Raw genomic sequence first — 21159 nt, 5'->3', positions numbered from 1 at the left:
CTTATAGTTGAGTGTGAGACGCAAACAAATAAAGGATTAATTGTAGCAGACATACTGTGTGAAGTGCTATAGTAACGGTGTGCGTTAACATTTCTGTGGGGAGACCTCAGAAAGGGTGATGGAGTCTGCCTCAGGACATCGGTAAAGTATTTGCAAGTAGAGACATCTGAGCTACATTTTGGAGGATGTTAAAAGGAGAAAAGAGTTTTCAAGCGGTGCTTGTAAAAAAGTAAATGATTATAGATGAAGCATATGAAGACTTGTGATGACTCTTAAACTAAAGGCACTTTAAAAAGTATAGTTACTTGGCACTAGATATTTGTCTTGCTGAATTTCCCTTCAGAAGTCATGGCTTCAATTTCTGTAGATACAGGGTAATTGGCATTATCCTTGCCAGCCATGTTTGTGTTGTTTTATGCTGATAGAAGGGCTTCTCCAGTGGCTCAGCAATAATGAATCCGCTTGCAGTGCCAGAGAAACAGGAGATAAAGGGTTTGATCCCTGGGTTGGGAAGATCCCCTACAGAATGGAATGGCAATCCACTCCAGTATTCTTGCTTGGGAAATCCCATGGACAGAGGAGCCTGATGGGCTATGTAGTCCATGGGGTTGCAGAGTTGGAGACGACTGAAGTGACTTAGCACACACATGCACACTAATAAAAAGACTAAACAGAGGGATAATGAAAAGTGGAATGAGAAGGAAGAAGACAGAGGAAGATGTACAAAGAGCCCCTCCTAGAGAAATGGAAAGGTGTTTGTGAAAGAGGAGAAAGAGCAAAGAAGCGAAAGCATGAGTGTTCATGTCTTCAGTCATACCTGGGTGCATACCCTGTGTTAGGCACTTGCAGGAAGCTCATAGTCTTACGTATGTACACACGGTGATGGTCACAGAAACCCACAGAGGTGAAAATGACCAGTCATAAACAAGTAAACATGATTGTATGACAAGTAGAAGAAACTGAAGTCAAGAGAGAGAGTTGGTCCATATAAAGGCCATCAGTTGACTCCACTGGCCAGAGGAACTAGTTGGTGTTCAGGATGGAGGGTGGGGGGGCCAGGCAGGGGACAGAGTATAGCATACTGCCCCTGCCAAGAAGGGAGCATTGGAGGCCTGTTGAGTGTAATTTGGGAATGCAGCTCACAGTTTAGCTGAGTCATGAACAATAGTGGAGATGCTGCCTGCTCTGTGCAATGAAATTCTAATGAAATTGAACTGTGGAAATCCACGTGGAAGCCAAAAACCTAATATATCTATGGAGAGAATTGCTCTGGTTGAAAGAGCAGGAGAAACACACAACTCTCACCTGACTCCTCCATCCTTTCTTCTCAGCAGCCTTTGACTTGGGGCCTAAATTGTGGGGTTCTAGTCCCAGCACAAATATTTAGTAACTCAAACCTCAAACTGGTTAATTAAACACAAAAGCCTGTGTCTAAAACACGAGGGCAATAATTCCTTTTCTTTTTATGAATTTTCATAAATAAAAATAAAATAATGTATTAAGAAGCCCTGTGAGAGATATAAAGGGCTAGAACCATTCCTAAGATGTTGCTTCTATTTTTATTTTGGCTGTTTTCATTATAAAAGCTGGGATTTTTGTGGCACAAGTTCTGCCTGAGTGTTCAAAGAATTTTTAAAAGCTCAAATCAGCAAGTTTAAAATGCAATATACTTTTTTGTTGGTCTTGCATTTTGTCTTACTTTCCCACATCAGACAGTGATTAAATAGCTTTGGTTTTAAACACTAGATATTCAACTTTTCTTCATTAGTGAAGAAGGAGATGTTTGCAAACTGCTATGAAGATAAAAAGTACTGCTGGGGTTTTATTGGTATTCTAAAATGGTTAACTTAATGGAACATTTGACCTAAATTTTAGAGTCTCAGCCCCAAGGAAGCAGTGAAGTGGTATAATAAGGGGAGACTGGGCTAAGAAAGAGATAAACCAAATTTATAACCTCATGTTGTGAGGATGCTTGTAAAGCCAAATAACAAGGGTAGGGTGTGGGAAAGAGCACAGGTGTTTCTTCTCCCAGACTAATTGTTCTCAAATTTGGTAACTCATCTCCCATTGGGCAAGAGCAACATTCCTTCTGTCCCTTAGTGGTGAATCTGACATTTGAGCTGATTCTCCTTACTTGCCTTAGCCTCCCTCTACCTGCTTTTCCTCTCTCCATCAAACATGAATGGGAACACTTTCAGTCAATTGAGAAATTCCAATTCACTATCCTAGTTCCTTCAATTTGGCAATGTTATCTAGCCTTATAGCAAATTGAACCAACCTGGGAAAAGTTCCATCTTTCACCTCTCTGGCCAAATACCTGAAAACAAACAAACCGAATCTATGTGTGGCCTCGGGGCAGGAGGGAATCATAACTGGGCCTTTAGACAATCGTTTTCCTTGCGCCTATCTGCTTATTTCCCCTTGCCTGCAGCAACCCTTTAACATCCGTAATCTCAAGTCTTCTGCTCAGGGTTCTTTCATCTCTCTCTTCTTCTCCATGGAGAAAAGTGAAGCTTTTGGGTCAGGAAAGGTGAGCTTTCATGGAGTTCTGCTTATCTGCCTGAGACCACATTAGGCATTTTATATGGTCTTTTCCCTGTTTAACTTGAAAAACCTCTTTGAGGTGGATATTAGTGTCTATAGTTGGCTAATGGAAAAACCAAGGCTCAGAGGTGTAGTATCTTGTCTAGGGCCACATAATAGTTCAATAGGGTTGATCTGGAACTTGAAACCAGATTTAACTGAGTCTACCATGAGATAATGTCAAGGTGCAGAGGAGGTGGACATTCAATAAATAACTATTGAATGAATAATTGAAACTTCCCCTCTAATTATGCTCCTCCATTACCATGGAGTCTTCTCTTTCCCCTGGTCATACTTCTCTCCTTTGTGAACCCAAAGTATTTCCTTGAGATCTACTATCACATTTTAGTGTGTATGACAGTTACTTATATACTTATAAAAAGATATGAAAATACCAAAAGGGTACTCAGAAATTAGGCTGTTCATTCTCATTTAGGTGTTGGTTCATTTCAGGATTCTGATGAGACTTAAAATGGATAATTATCCATCTGTTGGATGGATAGGGTCCCCCTTTGCCATGTATAGGGCACTTTCAAGAAAATAGATCTGACCTGCTCTACAGCAATCCCATTCGCCTTGTCACTGACAGAAGATTTCCATTGACTTGAGACAATTGGGGGCAATACTTTGGAGTTATCCTGTGAGTGAAGCACTTCTTTCTCACAGTAGTATCTAGATAAAGAAACAACTTTTTTCACAGAGCCTGAGTTATGGATGGATGCAAAATTGTGATTTCCGTTTTATTTTTTTCTATAAAACACCTGTGAAGCTCTAATAGTATTTGGAAAGGCTTTTTTGAATACCTTAAAGGATAGATTAACCTGCTTCCTTTCATCATTTATAGCAACCTCCATATATATTGAATCCTTAATATAAATACAAGGTACATTTAGGTTTCTAATGCATTAGCTTTTCCCTAAATGAGAAAGGCCCTATTCATCATCTTTCTCTTTAATCAGTAGTACTAGTTAGTATGGATCAAAACTGTTTTTACCTGAATGGTTACTTCTCTTAATATACAGAATGCCATAGTCGCTTTGCTGTTGTTTTAGTAAAGATAGCAAGAAATTGTTTCTTAATAGAAATATCCCAGCTATGAAGAAGCCCCTAATGAATCAATCAACTCATTAATGCATCAGTCATTAATGGCTTCTAACTTGCAAATAGTGAGAAAATGAAATGGTCTTTCTAAAAAAATAAGAATCTATGATTTGGGTCAGGTCTCTGACTCTAACTTTTTAAAAATAAAAATGTTAATTTTATGAGAAATACGAAGAATAGAGTAACACATTTTCAGTGTGTTATGGGGATATAATCAAAAAGTCCAGACTGCAGGAAACTACAGGACAAACAATACATTTGCATCAACAAATAAAATTTTCAAAAATGACAGGGGGCAAGGAAAAGGGAAACCTAGAGAGGAAAACATACTTTAGGAGATCCATCCACTAATTACAATGTATGCACCTTTTTTTTTAATCTTTATTCAAACAAGCCATAATATACATTATATAATGGTTATGAATCATTTAGAAATTCAAGCATTAACTGAAGATTTATGATGCTATGAAATTATAGTTAATTACTTTTAGCTGTGATAATTGTATTATATTCATGTTTCTAAAAAAGGAGTCTTTATCTTTTAGAGCTAATACTGAAATATTTATGGGTGAAACGATATGATATCTGGGATTTCTATGAAAAAATATGGGAAATGGGAGGAGAGGGTGAGAATATAGATGAAACAAGATTGACCGTGGGTTGATAATTGATGACACTGGGTCATGGATATAGATGGTGGTTCATTATGCTATTTGGTGGGCATAATACAAGGTTGATAAAATGGCAGAACTATGATTCCACCATAGATCGAATATTTTGATGATATGACATAAGGACAGAGTCTTTGTTGAGTTTATAAAAAGCTGCAGGCTTCTTGTTCAGTGGTCAATTTATATAGTCAGTCTGGGCTGGATTAAGATTCTGACATGAGGACCAAGCTAATAGATTCTTTTGTGACAGGCGGAGAAAAAAATGTGATTTAGGATGGTGTTTCTGCAAATAGCAATTTAAAAGAAAAAAAGAAACATGAGGCTTTTACATTGCTATTTTCTTCAAAAAAAGATTTACATTTTCATCTTATTCAGAGACAATTTACTCAATGTCAATCAGCCCGAGCAGCCAAACTGAGCATCACGATATTATTTTTGCTTCAGGGAAAAGAAAAAGAGTGGTGCCACTCAAATAAATTACAGCAGAAACTTATGAATGACAAGGAGTTCTGCTTCAGTTCCAAATTTTAAACATCCAAATATGCCCCAAAGAAGATAGCATTAAAAACTAAGAATTTTGTTTGCTCAAAATGTATTAATTTATTTTGACAGGTATAGATATTCCTAACAAAATTCCAAGGTATATTAGAAATGATACCTGTTTTTTTTTTTTCCAGTAATAGTGTGACATGGAACTTTACTATTCTCTGTATTTTAAAAACATTCATAAATTTGTAGAATGAGAAGTTTGTTTATTGAATGAATTGTGATGTTTCTTGTTTAGAGCTATGCAGTCACCAGAGTCTATACAAATTTCCTAAAGCGATGTTATATACAAGAATCTAATTTGTCTTACCTTCACCTCACATGCTTATTTTTAAAGTACAGTTTAAAAATCTAAACTATATTTTTAGAGCATTTTAAGGTCACAGAAAATTTTAGTGGAAAGTAAAGATTTCCCTTATATCCCATGCACCATATATCCTACTATTGCCCTCACACACCAGAATGGTACATTTATTAAAATCTACATGGATACATCATTATCACCCCAAGTCCATGGTTTACATTAGGGTTCACTCTTGTTGTATGTTCTCTGGATTTGGACAAATGTATAACGACATATGTCCACCAGTGTGGTATGATATAGAATGGTTTCACTGACCCCGCCCCCCCCCCCCCCCCCCATCACAAATCCTCTGTGCTCTGCCTATAAACTCTTCCTTCCCCAAGGCTCTGGAAACCACTAGTCTTTTTACTGTCTCCATAGTTTTGCCTTTTCCAGAATGTCATATGGTTGTAATCACACAGTATGCAGCCTTTACAGAATGGCTTCTTTCACTTAGTGATATGCATTTAAGTTTTCTCCATGTCTTTTCATGACTTGACAGCTCCTTTCTTTTTATCACTGAATAATATTCCATTGTCTGCATGTGATACAGTTTATTTATTCACTCATCTACTAAAGGACATCTTGATGGCTTGAAAGCTTTGGCAAGTATGAATAAAGCTTCTATTAAAAAAATCTGTATGCAGGTTTTTTGTGTTAACATCAGTTTTCAATTCATTTGGATAAACACCAAGGAGTGCAAAAGTATGTTTACTTTTTAAGAAACTGGCAACCTGTCTTTGAAAGTGGCTATACCATTTTGCATCCCTGCCAGCAATGTATGAGCGCTCCTGTGGCTCCAAATCCCTGCCAGCATTTGGTATCGTCAGTGTTTTGGATTTTGGTCATTCTAGTAAGTGTGAAGGGGCTTCCCAGATAGCTCAGTAGTAAAGAACTCGCCTGTCAATGCAGGAGACATGGGTTCAATCCCTGGGTGGGGAAGCTCCCCTGGAGAAGGAAATGGCAACCCACTCCAGTGTTCTTGCCTGGGAAATCCCATGGACAGAGGAGCCTGGCGGGCTGCAGTCCATGGGGTTTCAAAAGAGTTGGATACTACTTAGCGACTAAATAGCAAACAAAAAGTGTGTAGCAGTATCTCATTGTTGTTTTAATTTGCAATTTCCTATTTACGTATAATGTTGAACATATTTTCATTTGCTTACGTTTGATCTATATATCTTCTTTGTTTAAGATCTCTTGTCCCATTTTACATTGGGTTTTTTGTTTATTGTTGAGTTTTAAGAGTACTTTGTATATTTCGTATAACAATCCTTTATCAGATGTGATTATTTTATAAAAAATATTTTCTTCCAGTCTATGGCTTGTCTTCTCTTTCTCTTGACATTATCTTTCTCACAGCACAAGTTTTATTGAAGTTTTAGTTTTAATGAAATCTAGCTCATCAATGATTTATTTCATGGATTTTTGCTTTTGGTGTTGTATCTAAAAAGTCATACCATACCTAAGGTCATGTAGGTTTTCTTTTTTGTTATCATCTGGGAGTGTAAAAGTTTTATGTTTTACATTTAGATCTATGATCTATTTTGAGTTAATTTTTGTTAAGGGTGTAAGCTCTGTGTCTAGATGTTTTCTTTTTTTGACATGTGGATATCCAACTGCCTAAGCACCATTTGTCAAAAAGAGTTTTTCCCATTGTATTGTTTTTGCTTCTTTTTCAAAGATCAGTTGACTATTCTGTGTCAGTCTATTTCTGGGTTCTTTATCCTGTTTTATTGATTTCTATTTCTTTTTTTGCCAAACCATATTGTGTTAATTGGGCTTCCCAGGTGGCTTAGATGGTAAAGAATCTGCCTGCAGTGCAGGAGACCCAGGTTTGATCTCTGGGTCAGGAAGCTCCCCTAGAGAAGACAATGGCTACCCACTCCAGTATTCTTGCCTGGAGACTCTCATGGACAGAGGAGCAACAGTCCATGGGGTCACAAAGAGTTGGACGTGACTCAGTGACTAAACATACACACACACACATTGTCTTAATTATTGTAGATTTCTAATGACTTTTGAAGTCAGATAGTGTCAATTGTTTGACTATGTTCTCCTTCAATACTGAGTTGGCTATTCTGGGTCTTTTGCCTCTCCATATAAACTTTAGAACCAGTTTGTCAGTATCCACAAAATAACTTGCTGGTTTTTTGATTGGAATGGCCTTGAGTCTATAGGTCAATTTGTATAGAACTGACATCGTGACAATATTGAGTCTTCCTGTTTATGAACATGAACTCTCTATTTATTAATTTCTTCTTGATTTCTGTCATTGTTTGTAGTTTTCCTCTATAGATCTTATACATATTGTTAGATTTATACCTAAAAATTTCATTTTGAAGGGTGCTAATGTAATATGTTGTAATTAAAAATTCCTCTTTTCACTGCTGATATACAGAAAAGCAATTAACTTTTGTACATTAATCCTATATCCTGCAATCTTGCTATAATTGATTATTAGCTAGAGGAATTTTTTATTCTAATTTTCTACATAAACAATCATGTCATCTGTGAACAAAGTTTTATTTCTTTCTTTCCAGTCTGTGTACTCTTATTTGCTTTTCTTGTCTTATTGCATTAGTTAGAACTTCTAGTACAATGTTTAAAAGAGGGTTTATAAGGGACATCTTTGCCTTACTCCTAATCTTTGTAGGGAAGCTGCTAGTTTTTCACCATTAAGTATGATATCTGGGTTTTCTGTAGATGTTCTTTATCAAGTTGAGGAAGTTCCCATCAATTCCTTGTTTGCTAATAGTTTTTAACATGAATGGGTATTGAAGTTTGTCAGATGCTTTTTCTGCATCTATTGATATGATCATGTGATTTTTCTTTTGTTGATGTGATGGAAAACATTAATAGGTTTTTAAATGTTGAACCAGCTTTGTGTACCTGGAATAAATTCCACTTGATTGAAGTGTATAAATTCTCTTTATACATTTTTAATTCAATTTGTTAAGATTTTTGTGTTTATGTTCATGAGATATATTGGTCTGTAGTTTTCTTGTACTGTCTTTTTCTGACTTTGGTGTAGGGTAATGTTGCCCTCATACAATGAGTTACAGAGTAGTCTCTCTGCTCTAACTTCTGGAAGAGGTTGTAGAGAACTGGTATAATTTCTTACTTAAAATGTTTGGTAGAATTCACTAGCTGAACCCATACGAGCCTGCTGCTTTCTGTTTTGGAAGGTTATGAATTACTGATTCAATTTCTTAATAGATATAGTCTTATTCAGATAGTCCATTTCTCCTTTTGTGGGTTTTGGCAGATTATATCTTTAAAAGAATTGGAAGTTGTCAAACTTATGGATATAGTTGCTCATAATATTCCTTTTTTAAATCCTTTTAATGTCTGTGGGATCTATAGTGATGTCCCTTTTTTCATTTATGATATTAGTAATTTGTGTTTCCTCTCTTAGTGAAACTGGTTAGAGGCTTATTAATTTCATTGCTATTTTCAAAGAATCAGGTTTCTTTGATTTTCTTTATTGATTTTCTGTATTCAATTTCATTGATTTCTGCTCTTTTATTCTACTTACTTTGGATTCAATATGCTCTTCTCTCTCTAGTTTCCTAAGGTGGAAAATCAGGTTACTGATTTTAAATATTTCTTCTTTTCTGATATATTCATTCAGTGTTATAAATTTCCCTCTAAGCCCTGCTTTCTCTACATCTCACAAATGTATTTTCATTTAATTAAGTGTTGCTTAATCTCCAAGTATTTTGGAATTTTCTCGGATATCTTTCTGTTATTTGTTTCTAGTTCAATTTCATGTGAACTAACAGCAGACATTGTACAACTTCTATCCTTTTAAGTTTGTTAAGGTGTGTTTTATGGCCTAGAATGCAGTCTGTTTTAGCAAATGTTCCATGTCAACTTAAGAAGAATGTGTAATCTGCTGTTGCTGTTGTTGGATGAAGCAGTCTATAGATAATCAGTCATATCCAGGTGATTGATGGTGCTGTTGATTTCAACTTTGTCCTTACTGATTTTCTGTCTGTTGGACCCATCCATTTCTGACAGAGGGGTGCTAACATATACAACTATAATAGTAGATTCACCTATTTCTCCTTGCAGTTTTATCAGTTGTTCCCTCATATATTTTGCTATTCTATTGTTAAGTACATACACATTAAGGACTGTTATATCTTCTTAGCACTGACTCCTTTATCTTTATGTAATGTCCATTTTTATCCCTGGAAACTTTTCTTGTTCTGAAGTCTGCTCTGTGTTAAATTAATATAGCTATTTTTACTTTCTTTTGATTAATGTTAGCATAATATCTTTATCCCTTTACTTTTAATCTACATGAACCAGTCTAAAAATATCCTTTAATTAGTATTTAGTCCTCTAATTTTTGTTAAATATTTGATATATAATAGCAATTATTATAATATTATAATAATAGTTATCTTTCCTCAGGGAAGAGCTTGAGGCCTCTAATTCATTTCCTCCAGATACAGATTTGAAGATAACCTATTGCCTGTTGTCTGGGGTAGGCTTGTTGGAGATCCAAAGGCAAGAAATGCAAGGCATCCAAATGCTCACACTGAGATAAAGGTGTGTTGGATCTAGGTTGGTGACCTAAGATTAACACAGTGACCTAAAAGTTTGGTCTGCAGGGGTTGGTTCTAGTGTAGGTTGTGGCTGAAACCATTAGCTTCTCTGGCACAGTTTCATACTTTGGGATCCAGAGCTGAGCATAAAAAAGTGAAGAATTAATAGACCTGTAACTGAAATCCCGGCTAAGGTACCACAGAAATCCACAGAGGAGATGGACTAGCAAGAATGTTAGCTAACTAACATTTCACAGCAAAGTCACCTGGCATTGACTATGAACATACTAGATGTGCTCAAATGTGCCCATTCACTCTGTTTTGAAGTATAACAGACTTTTCTGGATTGAGTAAGCCCCTAGGATTCTTAGACAATGAGGGTGGATGGGAAAGAGATTTTAGGAGGGAGAAACTGGACTTCTGCTAATAAAGGCATGTGTGATCTTGAGCAATGAATTTATACCTTGAATTTGTCAAATGACTCATATGGATTATACTTCTAAAAACGATCAGCCATATATCACCCCCTGAGAACCTGTGGTAATTGTTTTAGTTGATTTATGCCTTAAGAAAACACTAAGGAAGATTCAAAGGAGGTAGACCACAAGGTGGGTGGAATCTGGGGGTAAAGAAAACAGGAGGGAGAAGTGGTGTGACAGGGCCCTCTACTCACGGGGTTGATGTGTGTTCCAGTGTGTGTACTTCACCGGCTCCAATTTCTGCCCTGCCGTCTTCCAAGTGTATTCTCCTGTATTATTTTGATCTTGAAGAGCGATCCAAAAATAAGTGTCCTTCGTTTTTACCACACTACTGATCAAACTGGTAATAAAAGCCTGTTCAAACCTTAAAAAGGGAAAAGGAAATGATTATAGTAAGTTTCTGGGCAATAAAAAATGTCATTAAAACATAATGAGATGCACAGAATGGCACCAGAGTAAGCATTTCTCATGAATTCTTTAGAATATGAGACAGAAAAATACTCAGAGACCCTGAACATTGCTAATAAACGCCAAACATAAGTGCAATTCCCAGAAATATATGAGGGAGGAGAATTTGATCCTCAGAGTTGGTGCTCAGTTCTTTCAAGGAACAAAGTCCAGTTCCAGCTTCAGAGTGTAGCTTGTAAAGGCCGGAATGCTAGCAACGCATTTCTTGGTGCAACCTGTGCCCTATGGTGTAATTAGGCCACACAGCATACACCACGCGGTAATGTGCATGTGCTGGGCAGCTGGCTCCGGGGGTGGGGGAAGAAGGAAGGATATTCTGCTTTTCTGAATGAGCATCTGCTGATGGAGTTCACTTGCACCCACTCACCACACTTGCTTGGTAAGAATGGAACAGACATTCGAGTAGCACTTATATGTCTCCCAAATCACTTTGTGCACAGGCACATGGAGTCATTGGCTTATTCAAATGTGTTCAGATGTGCTTATTCACTGAAGATAAATTTAAAACACTAGGAACTAATCCAGAGAAGTACACCCACTATATTTCCCCATACAGCTGAATGAATTAGTGTTCACTGACTGATGGCACCGCTCCCTCCTCACCATGAAGGCATCAAAAGCAGAATCTAGAAAATTCGTATACATGCTTCCACATGAATACTTGACAGACACATGGATTAAAATTTAACCAGCATTGAAATTTTAAGCTAAGTTGGAAACTATCTTGAAAAATTTACTTTCAATACATATAATGTTTTGAAGAAACACCTTTCCAACAATGGTAACTTTTGGCCAGACCCATCAAGTCATTGGGAGAAGAAAGGCCTGATGAAATTACCAAGGTTAACCTAAGGAGAGAGCAGATTAGACTTTTTCATCCAATTTTGGATTTTTTTCATTATGGTGCATCTTTAACTTGCTAAGTGAAGTTAATGGGGTCATTCAGGAATAGAGGAGTCACAAGGGAAATAACAGGAGGGAAAGAGAAAAGAACACAGAGGAGCAAACTTTTTAACTGCCTTATAAGCATCACCAGCAACAGTGATATTAAGCATCCATGACACTCATCTTGCAAACCATATGCTTTAGTAAATATTTTCTGCAGCTACTCTATTGATAATCTACAAGGCACACATTTGAAATTATTAAAGTTATTTTTAAAATCAGACTGCAGTGGCAGAAACTTGCATAAAATATGCTTCAAAAAGAAGGTACATAAAAGTAAATACTATGTAGATGCTGTTGTAATTTTTCCTAGACTTTCAGTAGTTCATGCTTTCATAACATAAGATCTGTTTTTCCTTCTCCCTTCTGAGGGAGAGCAGCATCATTATCATGCCAGATGGTGCCTGAAACTGCAATGCTAGGAGGCCAGCAGAGCTCTGCACCATGGAGGCTATGGTCAGGACCACTAGTCACTGTGCTGGTTCTAAACCCAGGGAATTGCTGCTTCTTCTATTACCTTGTACTGTGGCATTTATCAGATAATAGAGAGAGAGAGAGAGTGGTGTCTGCGAGCTTGGCCTCTGGTATCATTATTCATGACAACACTTTACTTTTGTCCCCTGTTTTAGATTCATTATTCTACTCTGATTTGCTATTTTACAACAATTTATCATTGCTCAAAGCAATACAAACTTGCTTTTTAAATTGGCAGATATACCATTTAAGCTGTTACATATAATACTCATATATTAAATCCTATGGTAGTGTTATTTGCTCAGTTGTGTCTGGCTCTTTGCGATGCCATGGATTGTAGCCCTCCAGGCTCCACTAACCATGGAACTCTCCAGGCAAGAATACTGGAGTGGGTAGTCTTTCCCTTCTCCAGGGGATCTTCCCAACCCAGGGATTGAACCCAGGTCACCCGCATTGCAGGTAGATTCTTCACCATCTGAGCCACAATGGAAGTGAAAGTGAAGTTGCTCAGTCATGTCCGACTCTTTGCGACCCCATGGACTGTAGCCTATCAGGCTCCTCCGTCCATGGGATTTCCCAGGCAAGAACACTGGAGTGGGTTGCCATTTCCTTCTACAGGGGATCCTCCTGACCCAGGGATCGAACCCAGGTCTCCCACGTTGTAGGCAGATGCTTTTGCCATCTGAGCCACCAGGAAAGAGCCAAGGTAAAAGGGAGCTGGGCTCAATACCCTCGATGCAGAGTCCCCAGAACAGAAAGCTCTAGAAGCCAGTGGGTGTGAGAACATTCGAGTCCCAGGGATTGTGGGCCCGTGGCAGCTGTTTTGTCCCTTCTATCACTGGGATATCCATCTTGGGTGGCTTGAAAGGTGCTGGCCCCTCGACCCTTTGGGTGGCTTGTGCACGTATCACTTCCATTGGAGAAGACTTCCTTTGTAGGCTTAGATGGCAAAACCTCCTGAATCAGACTTCTGGAGGGATCTTGGTCCAAAGAGGCTCCATTTATCAGCTGAGCCTCTGTCTTTATTCCTGCTTCCAGAATCCATGGTGCTAAGACTGGGGCCAGGTAAGTCTGTGGAAGAACCAGAAGTGACCCAGGGATCAAAGCCGGGTCTGCTGCATTGCAGGTAGAGTCTTCACCATCTGAGCCACCATAACCTTCAGATAAAAACAGGAATCTAGTTTTCTGGTCCAATTTAGAAAATGGGATTGTTAATAGGGAAATTCAGCAATTATATCTTTTTTCTAAACCATGTACTCTAAGAAATTAACCCTGGAAAATAGCATGCAGTCTCTTGAGTGTCTGTTTCCAACTGATAAAGAAACAGAGATCATTTTACATTCTTTATCACTCACTATTTGATTTCAAACACTTACAAGGTTGTGAAAACTCTAGCTTTAGGTAATAGAGTGGATGACCTTTTAAAGTCTTTTCTGGCCCGTGGTTTTAGAATTCTTCATTTGAGAATATTCCAGGGATTCATAATATTTGGACTTTTTATCTGGTTTCACTGAGGTTAACTCAAATATTATGATTTAAGAAAAAAAAAAACCACATGTAGCTGAAGCTCCAATACTTTGGCCACCTCATGCAAAGAGTTGACTCATTGGAAAAGACCCTGATGCTGGGAGGGATTGCGGGCAGGAGGAGAAGGGGACGACAGAGGATGAGATGGCTGGATGGCATCACCAACTCGATGGGCCTGAGTTTGAGTAAACTCCGGGAGTTGGTGATGGACAGGGAGGCCTGGCGTGCTGCAATTCATGGGGTCACAAAGAGTAGGACACGACTGAGCGACTGAACTGACTGACTGCCTGACTGACATATTTTTATATTTTTTGGAACTAGTTATCTTTAGAGTATTCAGTAAAGTAAAAATTGTTATTCTTTAGAAAGACAATGATAAAATATTTTGCTTATGTATATACCTAATTATAAAATCAAGTTTTGTAGGCAAATACTTCTTAAAATCAGAATGAAATTTCACCATCAACCCCTTAAAAAGGTAAGAAATCAAATGTTTATTTCTAAGTAAATAAGAAAAAAAAGGTATATCTTGAATTTCCATCACCTTGAGAAGAATCTGTTGTTCATGGTGCTAAACATTAAATTTTAATTAAAAAATGCAATGAGGATGTTTCTATTGTGTAATTTTAAAAATGGTCACCAAAATGTGTTTTTAAAAAGAAATTTAACTGCATTCTACCAAAAAGAAAACTGTTAGAATTAATCAATGAATTCAGCAAGTTGCAAGATACAAAGTCAACACACAAAAATCAGTTGCATTTTTATTTATTGATACTAACAGTGAAAAATCTGAAAAGGAGAACAATTCCATTTATAATAGCATCAAAAATAATAAAACACTTGGGAATGAAATTGACTAAGGAGGCAAAAGACTTGTCCACTGAGAATGATAAAATTAAAGAAGACACAAATAAATGGAAAGACATTCCATCTTCATGGTTTGGAAGACTTATTGTTAAAATGGCCATTCTACCCAAGGTGACTTATAGATTGAATGCAATCCCTGTTAAAATCCTGATTTATTTTTTACAGAAATAGAAAACCCATCTTATAATTCACACAGAATCTCAAACACAATCTCTTCAAATAGCAAAAACAAACATGAAAAAGAAAAACAAAGTTGGAGACCTTATACTTCTTAATTTCAAAACTTAATAAAAAGTACAGTAATCAAAACAGTGTGATACTGGCATAAAGACAGACATATAGAGCAATGGAACAGAATAGAGCATCCAGAAATAAACCATTGCATATATGCTCAAATGATTTTTCACAAGGTTGCCAAGACCATTCATTGAGGAAAGGACAGTCTTTTAGGAAAAGTAGGTATCCACCTACAAAATAATGTAGTTGGACTCTTAGCCTACACCATTTACATAGTGGCTCAAAGAACTAAACATATGAGCTAAAACTGTAAAATTCTTAGAAGAAAACATAGGGGACATTTTTTCATGACAGTGAGTATAGCAGTAATTTCTTGGATAAAACACTAAAAAGCAAAGGCCGCTAAATAAGAAAGAATAAACTGGACTTAATCAAAATTTAAACTTTTTCACATGAAAGGACAATTCAACAGAGTAAAAGGCAACCCACAAATAGGAGAAAGTATTTGCAAATTATGTATCCGATAAGCAATTAATATCCAGAGTATATAAAGAACTACAAATCAATGACAGAAAACAAACACTCTAATTAAAAAATGAATTAAAGACTTGAATAGACATTTCTCCAAAGGAGATATAAACTGTCAATAAGCACATGAAAAGATGCTCAGCATCACTAATCATTAGGAAAATGCAAATCAAAACCACAATGAGATACTACTTCACACTCATTAGGATGACTATTTTGTAAAAACAGAAAATAACAAGTTTTTATTAGGATGTAGAGGAACTAGAATTCTTGTGCATTGCTGGTGGGAATGTAAAATGTAGCTCCCATGGAAAACAGTGTGGGTATTCCTCAAAAACTTAAACATAGAATTATATGATCCAGAAGTTCCACTTCTGGGTGTATCACCCAAAGTAATTGAAAGCAGGGACTTGCACAATACTTGGACATCCATATTCACAGCAGCGTTTTTGACAGTAGTCAAAAATAGAAGCATCTCTTTTCTATCAGTGGTCGGATGGGCAAATAAAATGTAAAATATACATACTATAGAATGTTTTTCAGCCTTCAAAAAGAAAAAAATTCTGACACATGCTATAATATGGAGCAACCTAGAAGCCATTATGGGTTTCCCTGGTGACTCAGCAGTTAAGAATCTGCCAGTAATGCAGAAGATGTGGGTTCGATCCCTGAATTGAGAAGATGCCCCGGAGAAGGAAATGTCAACCCACTCCTATCTTTGTCTGGGAAATCCCATGGACAGAGGAGCCTGGTGGGCTACAGTCCATGGGGTTGCTAAGTCAGACAAAACTTAGCAACTAAACAACAACAGGGGACATTAGACTAAGTGAAATAAACCAGGCACAACCGGACAACTACTGTGTGATTCCAGTTACGAGCTAACTAGAGCAGTCAACTTCATAGAGACAGAAAGTAGAATGGTGGTTGCTAAAGGCTGGGGATAGGGGAGATGGGGAGTTAGTGTTTAGTGAATTCAAAATTTCAGTTTGGGAAGATGAAAAGTATTCTGGAGCTGGATGGTGGTGATGATTGTGTAATAAAATGAATGTACTTAATGCCACTGAACCATACACTTAAAATGGTTAAAGTGATAAAGCTTTATATTATATATATTTTGCCACACACAAAAGGTAACTGTAAAAGTGTTTGGAGGATCTTGTGGTTGCAAGAATATGGCAGGACTGTAAAAACGCTTGTAAATAATGCATATTTAAATTTAGGAGAAATGAGATATTGCAGCATTTCTCACTTTGGGCAAAATTCTCAAAATTGAATGTGTTTTGGATTATTTTGTACAAATAGTCCATGGCTGATGGATTCAAGGTTTAGATATATATGCATTTAGACAATTATCCAAAGTAACTTTGGAACTCAAGTTTTGCATCTGTGGTCTGTCTGAGAGCAAAGTGGCCAGGCCTCAAAAAATTTTGTAACAGCAACCAAATAAAATTCTGTTATTCAGCAGTAAGGATTCATTTTTCTTCCCCTCTCTATTCTACAAAGTGTTAAAAGTCCTAAGCCAGGAGCAGTTGCCCGATAACAAAAGAAATACGTAATTTGTAGCAGGTGGTTCTAATTGTGCCCATCAAATCTGTCGCTCAATTGTGCAGAAGAGTGGAAAATCAATTAGCAACTACAAGCTTGGGTACCGGTGAGTGACAGGAGTGTCTTAACTCAAACAGGAAATCGGTAATGGAAGAAAATGATTACCCAGGCTGCTAGTGGATACTCTGGGATCTGAGGAGACAGTCCATCTACTGCCCAACCTTCTCAGACAAAACATGCTGTTGGAAAATATTCAAAAGTGTATTGTTATTCAAAGAACAGTATGGTGAACTTCCCTGGTGGTTCAGTGGATAAGAATCTGTGTTCCAGTGCAGGAGACACAAAGTTCGATCCCTGACCAGGGAATATCCCACACGCCGTAGGGCAACTAAGCCCGTGCATCACCACTACTGAGCCAGCGCTCTAGAGCCCGAGAGCACACCCCGCAACTAGAGAGTAACCCCAGCTCTCTGCAGCTAGAGAAAGCCCACGAGCAATGAAGACTCAGTGCAACACTAGAGAATGGTGCGGTGTGGGTCTTCATTTCTTAATTGATAAGGTCTGAGTGAATAAAAATCAAGAGCACGAGATCCTCCCTCCCTTTCCTTAACTCGAATGTCCCATGTTGGAGTCACTGCTTTGGATAGAGACATGTCTGCAGGGCAGTGTACATGCACATACACTACTGGGGGAGGGCTGGCTCATTGGAATTAACATGTAGTACTCAAGGGGTTGACTGAGTAGCATGCCAGCGAAAGGTCACCGGAGGGGCCTAAGAGGTCAAGAAGGGGATGAAAACAAATGTATCCAAATCTGGATCTGCTCTGTGGTTGAACTATAGATTAGCTTTGGCTATTGAATACAGTTTATCAAAGAAAAAATTTATAGTATTCACAGCATACCCTTGTATTCAGATTTGGAGGAAATGAAACAGAGTATGTTTTTTTCCCCAGATACTTTCTGCCATTTGCATGAGGTCCCCAAAGGGTTCAATTCAAAATGAAGTGTTAGAATTCTAACAGATTTCTGCCTTACTTGGGTTGCTTTGGCACTGTGAGTTATCGGTGATGTCACTTTGAGTTTATCCATTTATTGTGTTACTTCACTTTCTTCACTTGTTTCAGGCATCTATGTTCAAACTCTTTAGCTGCTGGCCTGCAAGTGGTGCCTTTTATTTTTACTTATTTTTTGTATAGCATGCTGGTGTTTAATATGATGCCTCTCACAATATAGATAGTCAATAAGTAATTTCCTAATAAACTCTTGACTGTTGACTTTTTGCATGGTCAGATAACATATGAAAAGTAATCAACACTGTGTCAGGTTGTGTGATAGACACAAGAATGGAAGAATAAGATATAACAACAGGTGAAATGATTAGACCTTTTTCTTCAGTGAAAAACATATTTAATTATAATTATTGAAAGAACATAACTTCATTGGTCAAGCTCCTGAATAAAGCCCAGTGCTGACTTACTGGATGGAGGACTTTCAGCCCAAGGCGCTCTCATAAACTTGTGGGTGGATTGAACAAGGCTAAGGATAAAGACTTCGTTCTGCCTTGGTAGCTATTCTGGGAAGGAGAAAAGCAGAACTAAAAACAACACTGAGATACATCAGAGGTGATGCTGTACCCCATAAAAGGGTCTCCTGAGTATCAAGTGTTTCATCAGGCAATTTATTTTGCCAAATGCTGTCAATCTGTTCGTGTATGTGTGTGTGTGTGTCTGTACTCTTGTGCGTTGTTTGGAGGGAAGACTGGGAAAGAAGGTAAGAGGTGAGAGGAGAAAGGACTACTCTGGTGGTCCAGTAGCTAAGACTGTGCTGTCAATGCAGGGGGGCTGGATTTGACCCCCTAATCAGGAAACTAGATCCCACATGCTGCAACTAAGACCCAGTGCAGTCAAATAAATAAATAAATATTTAAGAAAAGAAAAGAAAAAAAAAAAAAGAAAGAAATACTGATGGCTTTGAATGTTGACTTCCCATGTGGGGTGAACAGAGAAAGCACCTCGAATTCCTCGTACAGTTTAGACCTGCATACAAAGGATCTCTAGATAAAACCAGAACATCAGTTGTTCTGTTTCCTGGCCTTCAACGGATATTTTTAAAGGCAATGACCTCGGTGGAAAATCAAGTAACTAGCTTGGTGGGCATAGTTTCCCGTGGAACCACTGAAGAGTTCTGCCTTGCTTCTGTCTTCTGCCTGGAGGAGTCAGTCTCCCAGCTCTCACTGTCCTCCTGGCCTTGATAGTGACACTGAGGTCACTTCTGATGTTGGTACTTTTATCCCCTGCTACTCATCTACAGCATGTTGCAAATTGTATGGAGTGTGAAAAGGGCATAGTGTCTCGGTGTGGAGAAGACATCTGTGCACAGAGAAATCTAAATCTAAACAAACACAGACCAGAGAGGCAATGGAGAAGCATTTGAAAATCCTCTCTAGTTTTACTTGCTTTTGTTACTAAAAAAAAACCCCACATGATACATACATTATGTTAAAAAAAACTTCATATTTAAATAACACATTTCTTGCCTATTATAGGCACTTAGATAAAATATACATACAACTGAATATATTAACAAAGCTAGATAATAAATCTTCATGGAAAGATTTATTACTATTTGTTCCTCAAAAATCAATTTAAGAATAACAGTGTATGGTTTAAATTAATCTAAATCAATAATTTAAATAATTTAATATTCTATTGCATGGTACATTTTAGATTTTCACAAGTTACTGATTATGGTTACATTTTATCATTCCAAGAGCCCTTATGTCAAAAAAGCAGTATGTTTCTGATAGAAAATTTCAATTTTACCTGCTTGTAATGGTTATAAGCGCAGGAGGACAGTAGTAACCACTGGAGGCATGGTCAAAGCTTCGAAGGACGGTGTCGATTTTGTAACAGAATTTACCATGTCTCTCCCATGCCTTAAACAAGGAAAAGGAAAATTAAGGACACAACTGATTTAGTTGAATAGTAAAATATTTTTCAGTGTATTCTCATTTACCTCTTTTTCCTCTGACCCACTCAAAACTCAAGACTTGAATGTTTGTCTTGATGTCTTTGATATCTTTCTAATGGTAATGCCATTAGCTACAGCCACTTCTACATTGTTTAATTAATTCTTAAAACCTAATGAACTGATTTAAAATCTTTATGCCCAAAACCTTAAAAGGAAATAAAAAGATGTTCACGTGAGATCTCTCTCTCAAACACACACATACACATACACACACACGTGCGCGTGCGCGCACACACACACACACACACACAGTCTGTTCAGACTTATAGAATTTCATGTAATTATTTCCTGCAGCATGGTAAAAGTCGGAGGTGTTGGCCTTGAGTACAAAATGCATAGATTTGAATTCTGGTTCCACCACCATGTGGCCTTATTTAATCTCTCCATGTCTCAGTTTTCCCTCTGTAAATAGGGATAATAATGGTATCCATGATTCTCAGTTGTTCTGAGAATCAAAGGAAGACACTGTCAGCAGAAACCCTAGAAAAGAGCCAAGAGCTCAGTATGAGCAAAGAGGACATATGGTCCAGGTAAGAGTGTACTGTATTTTTTTTTCAAGTTTCTTGCATATTGCTTATTTCATGTTATCCTTCGGAGAGTCACTGAGATTAGGGACTCAAATAAAGTCAGACTAATGGATAAACTGGTTTCGAATCTAATTTTGGTGCAATCCAGGATGGTCTTAACTGAGTCACCAAGCTTCCAAATAGATAGTGGCTAAAATACTTTTTTTGGTGAAGATTATTCCTAAATCAATCATTTACAGAGAGAGCAAAAAAGCTTTGTCACCTAGACAAAAATGATAAATGTGTATGGCTCAGTCCTGGGAGTAAAGAAGGGTGGCTTATTCTTTAAAAGCATATGATACAGGAGACACAGATTCATTAGTCTTCTATATTTCAACCAAGCTATTTTAATTCTTTTTCTTTCAGTATTATAAAATCACATCCCTTCTATCAGTCTATTTTTATGTATTCACCAGTTTTAAAATACACCTCATTTTGTGTCATACTAATGCTTGCCAGATATTAACCATATATAAAATGATTTCTGCTATGCTACTCAGTAAAGGTCTTGATCTTGCATTACATGAGGGAAAAATTTTACTTTAGAAATAAGCTATTTTAGTTCAAAACATTATCAGATGAGGCATGGATCACACAGCAGTGCCACATCCAGCCAGCCAGGATGTGCTCAGAACTCATTCCCTTAACTTCTCAGTCTGATCCGTGTGAGTAATTGACAGCATCAGCCAGGACCCC

The 21159-nt window shown here is 37.4% G+C and overlaps 1 protein-coding gene across 2 annotated transcripts in view; it reads right to left on the bottom strand.

Moving 5' to 3' along the window:
* Window positions 1–21159, bottom strand: part of PLA2R1 (phospholipase A2 receptor 1) — a 120320-nt gene that overhangs the window by 46508 nt on the left and 52653 nt on the right. For both annotated transcript variants that reach the window (XM_061135344.1, XM_061135343.1), the window contains exons 10-11: window positions 19690–19802; window positions 10471–10640 (exon numbers count right to left, since the gene is read on the bottom strand). In XM_061135344.1, coding sequence (XP_060991327.1) covers window positions 10471–10640; window positions 19690–19802 — 283 coding nt within the window. The remainder of the gene's footprint in view (window positions 1–10470; window positions 10641–19689; window positions 19803–21159) is intronic.

Source organism: Dama dama, chromosome 33, assembly GCF_033118175.1.
Source record: "Dama dama isolate Ldn47 chromosome 33, ASM3311817v1, whole genome shotgun sequence".
Lineage (NCBI taxonomy): Eukaryota > Metazoa > Chordata > Mammalia > Artiodactyla > Cervidae > Dama > Dama dama.
This window is presented reverse-complemented; position numbering and strand designations above follow the sequence as displayed.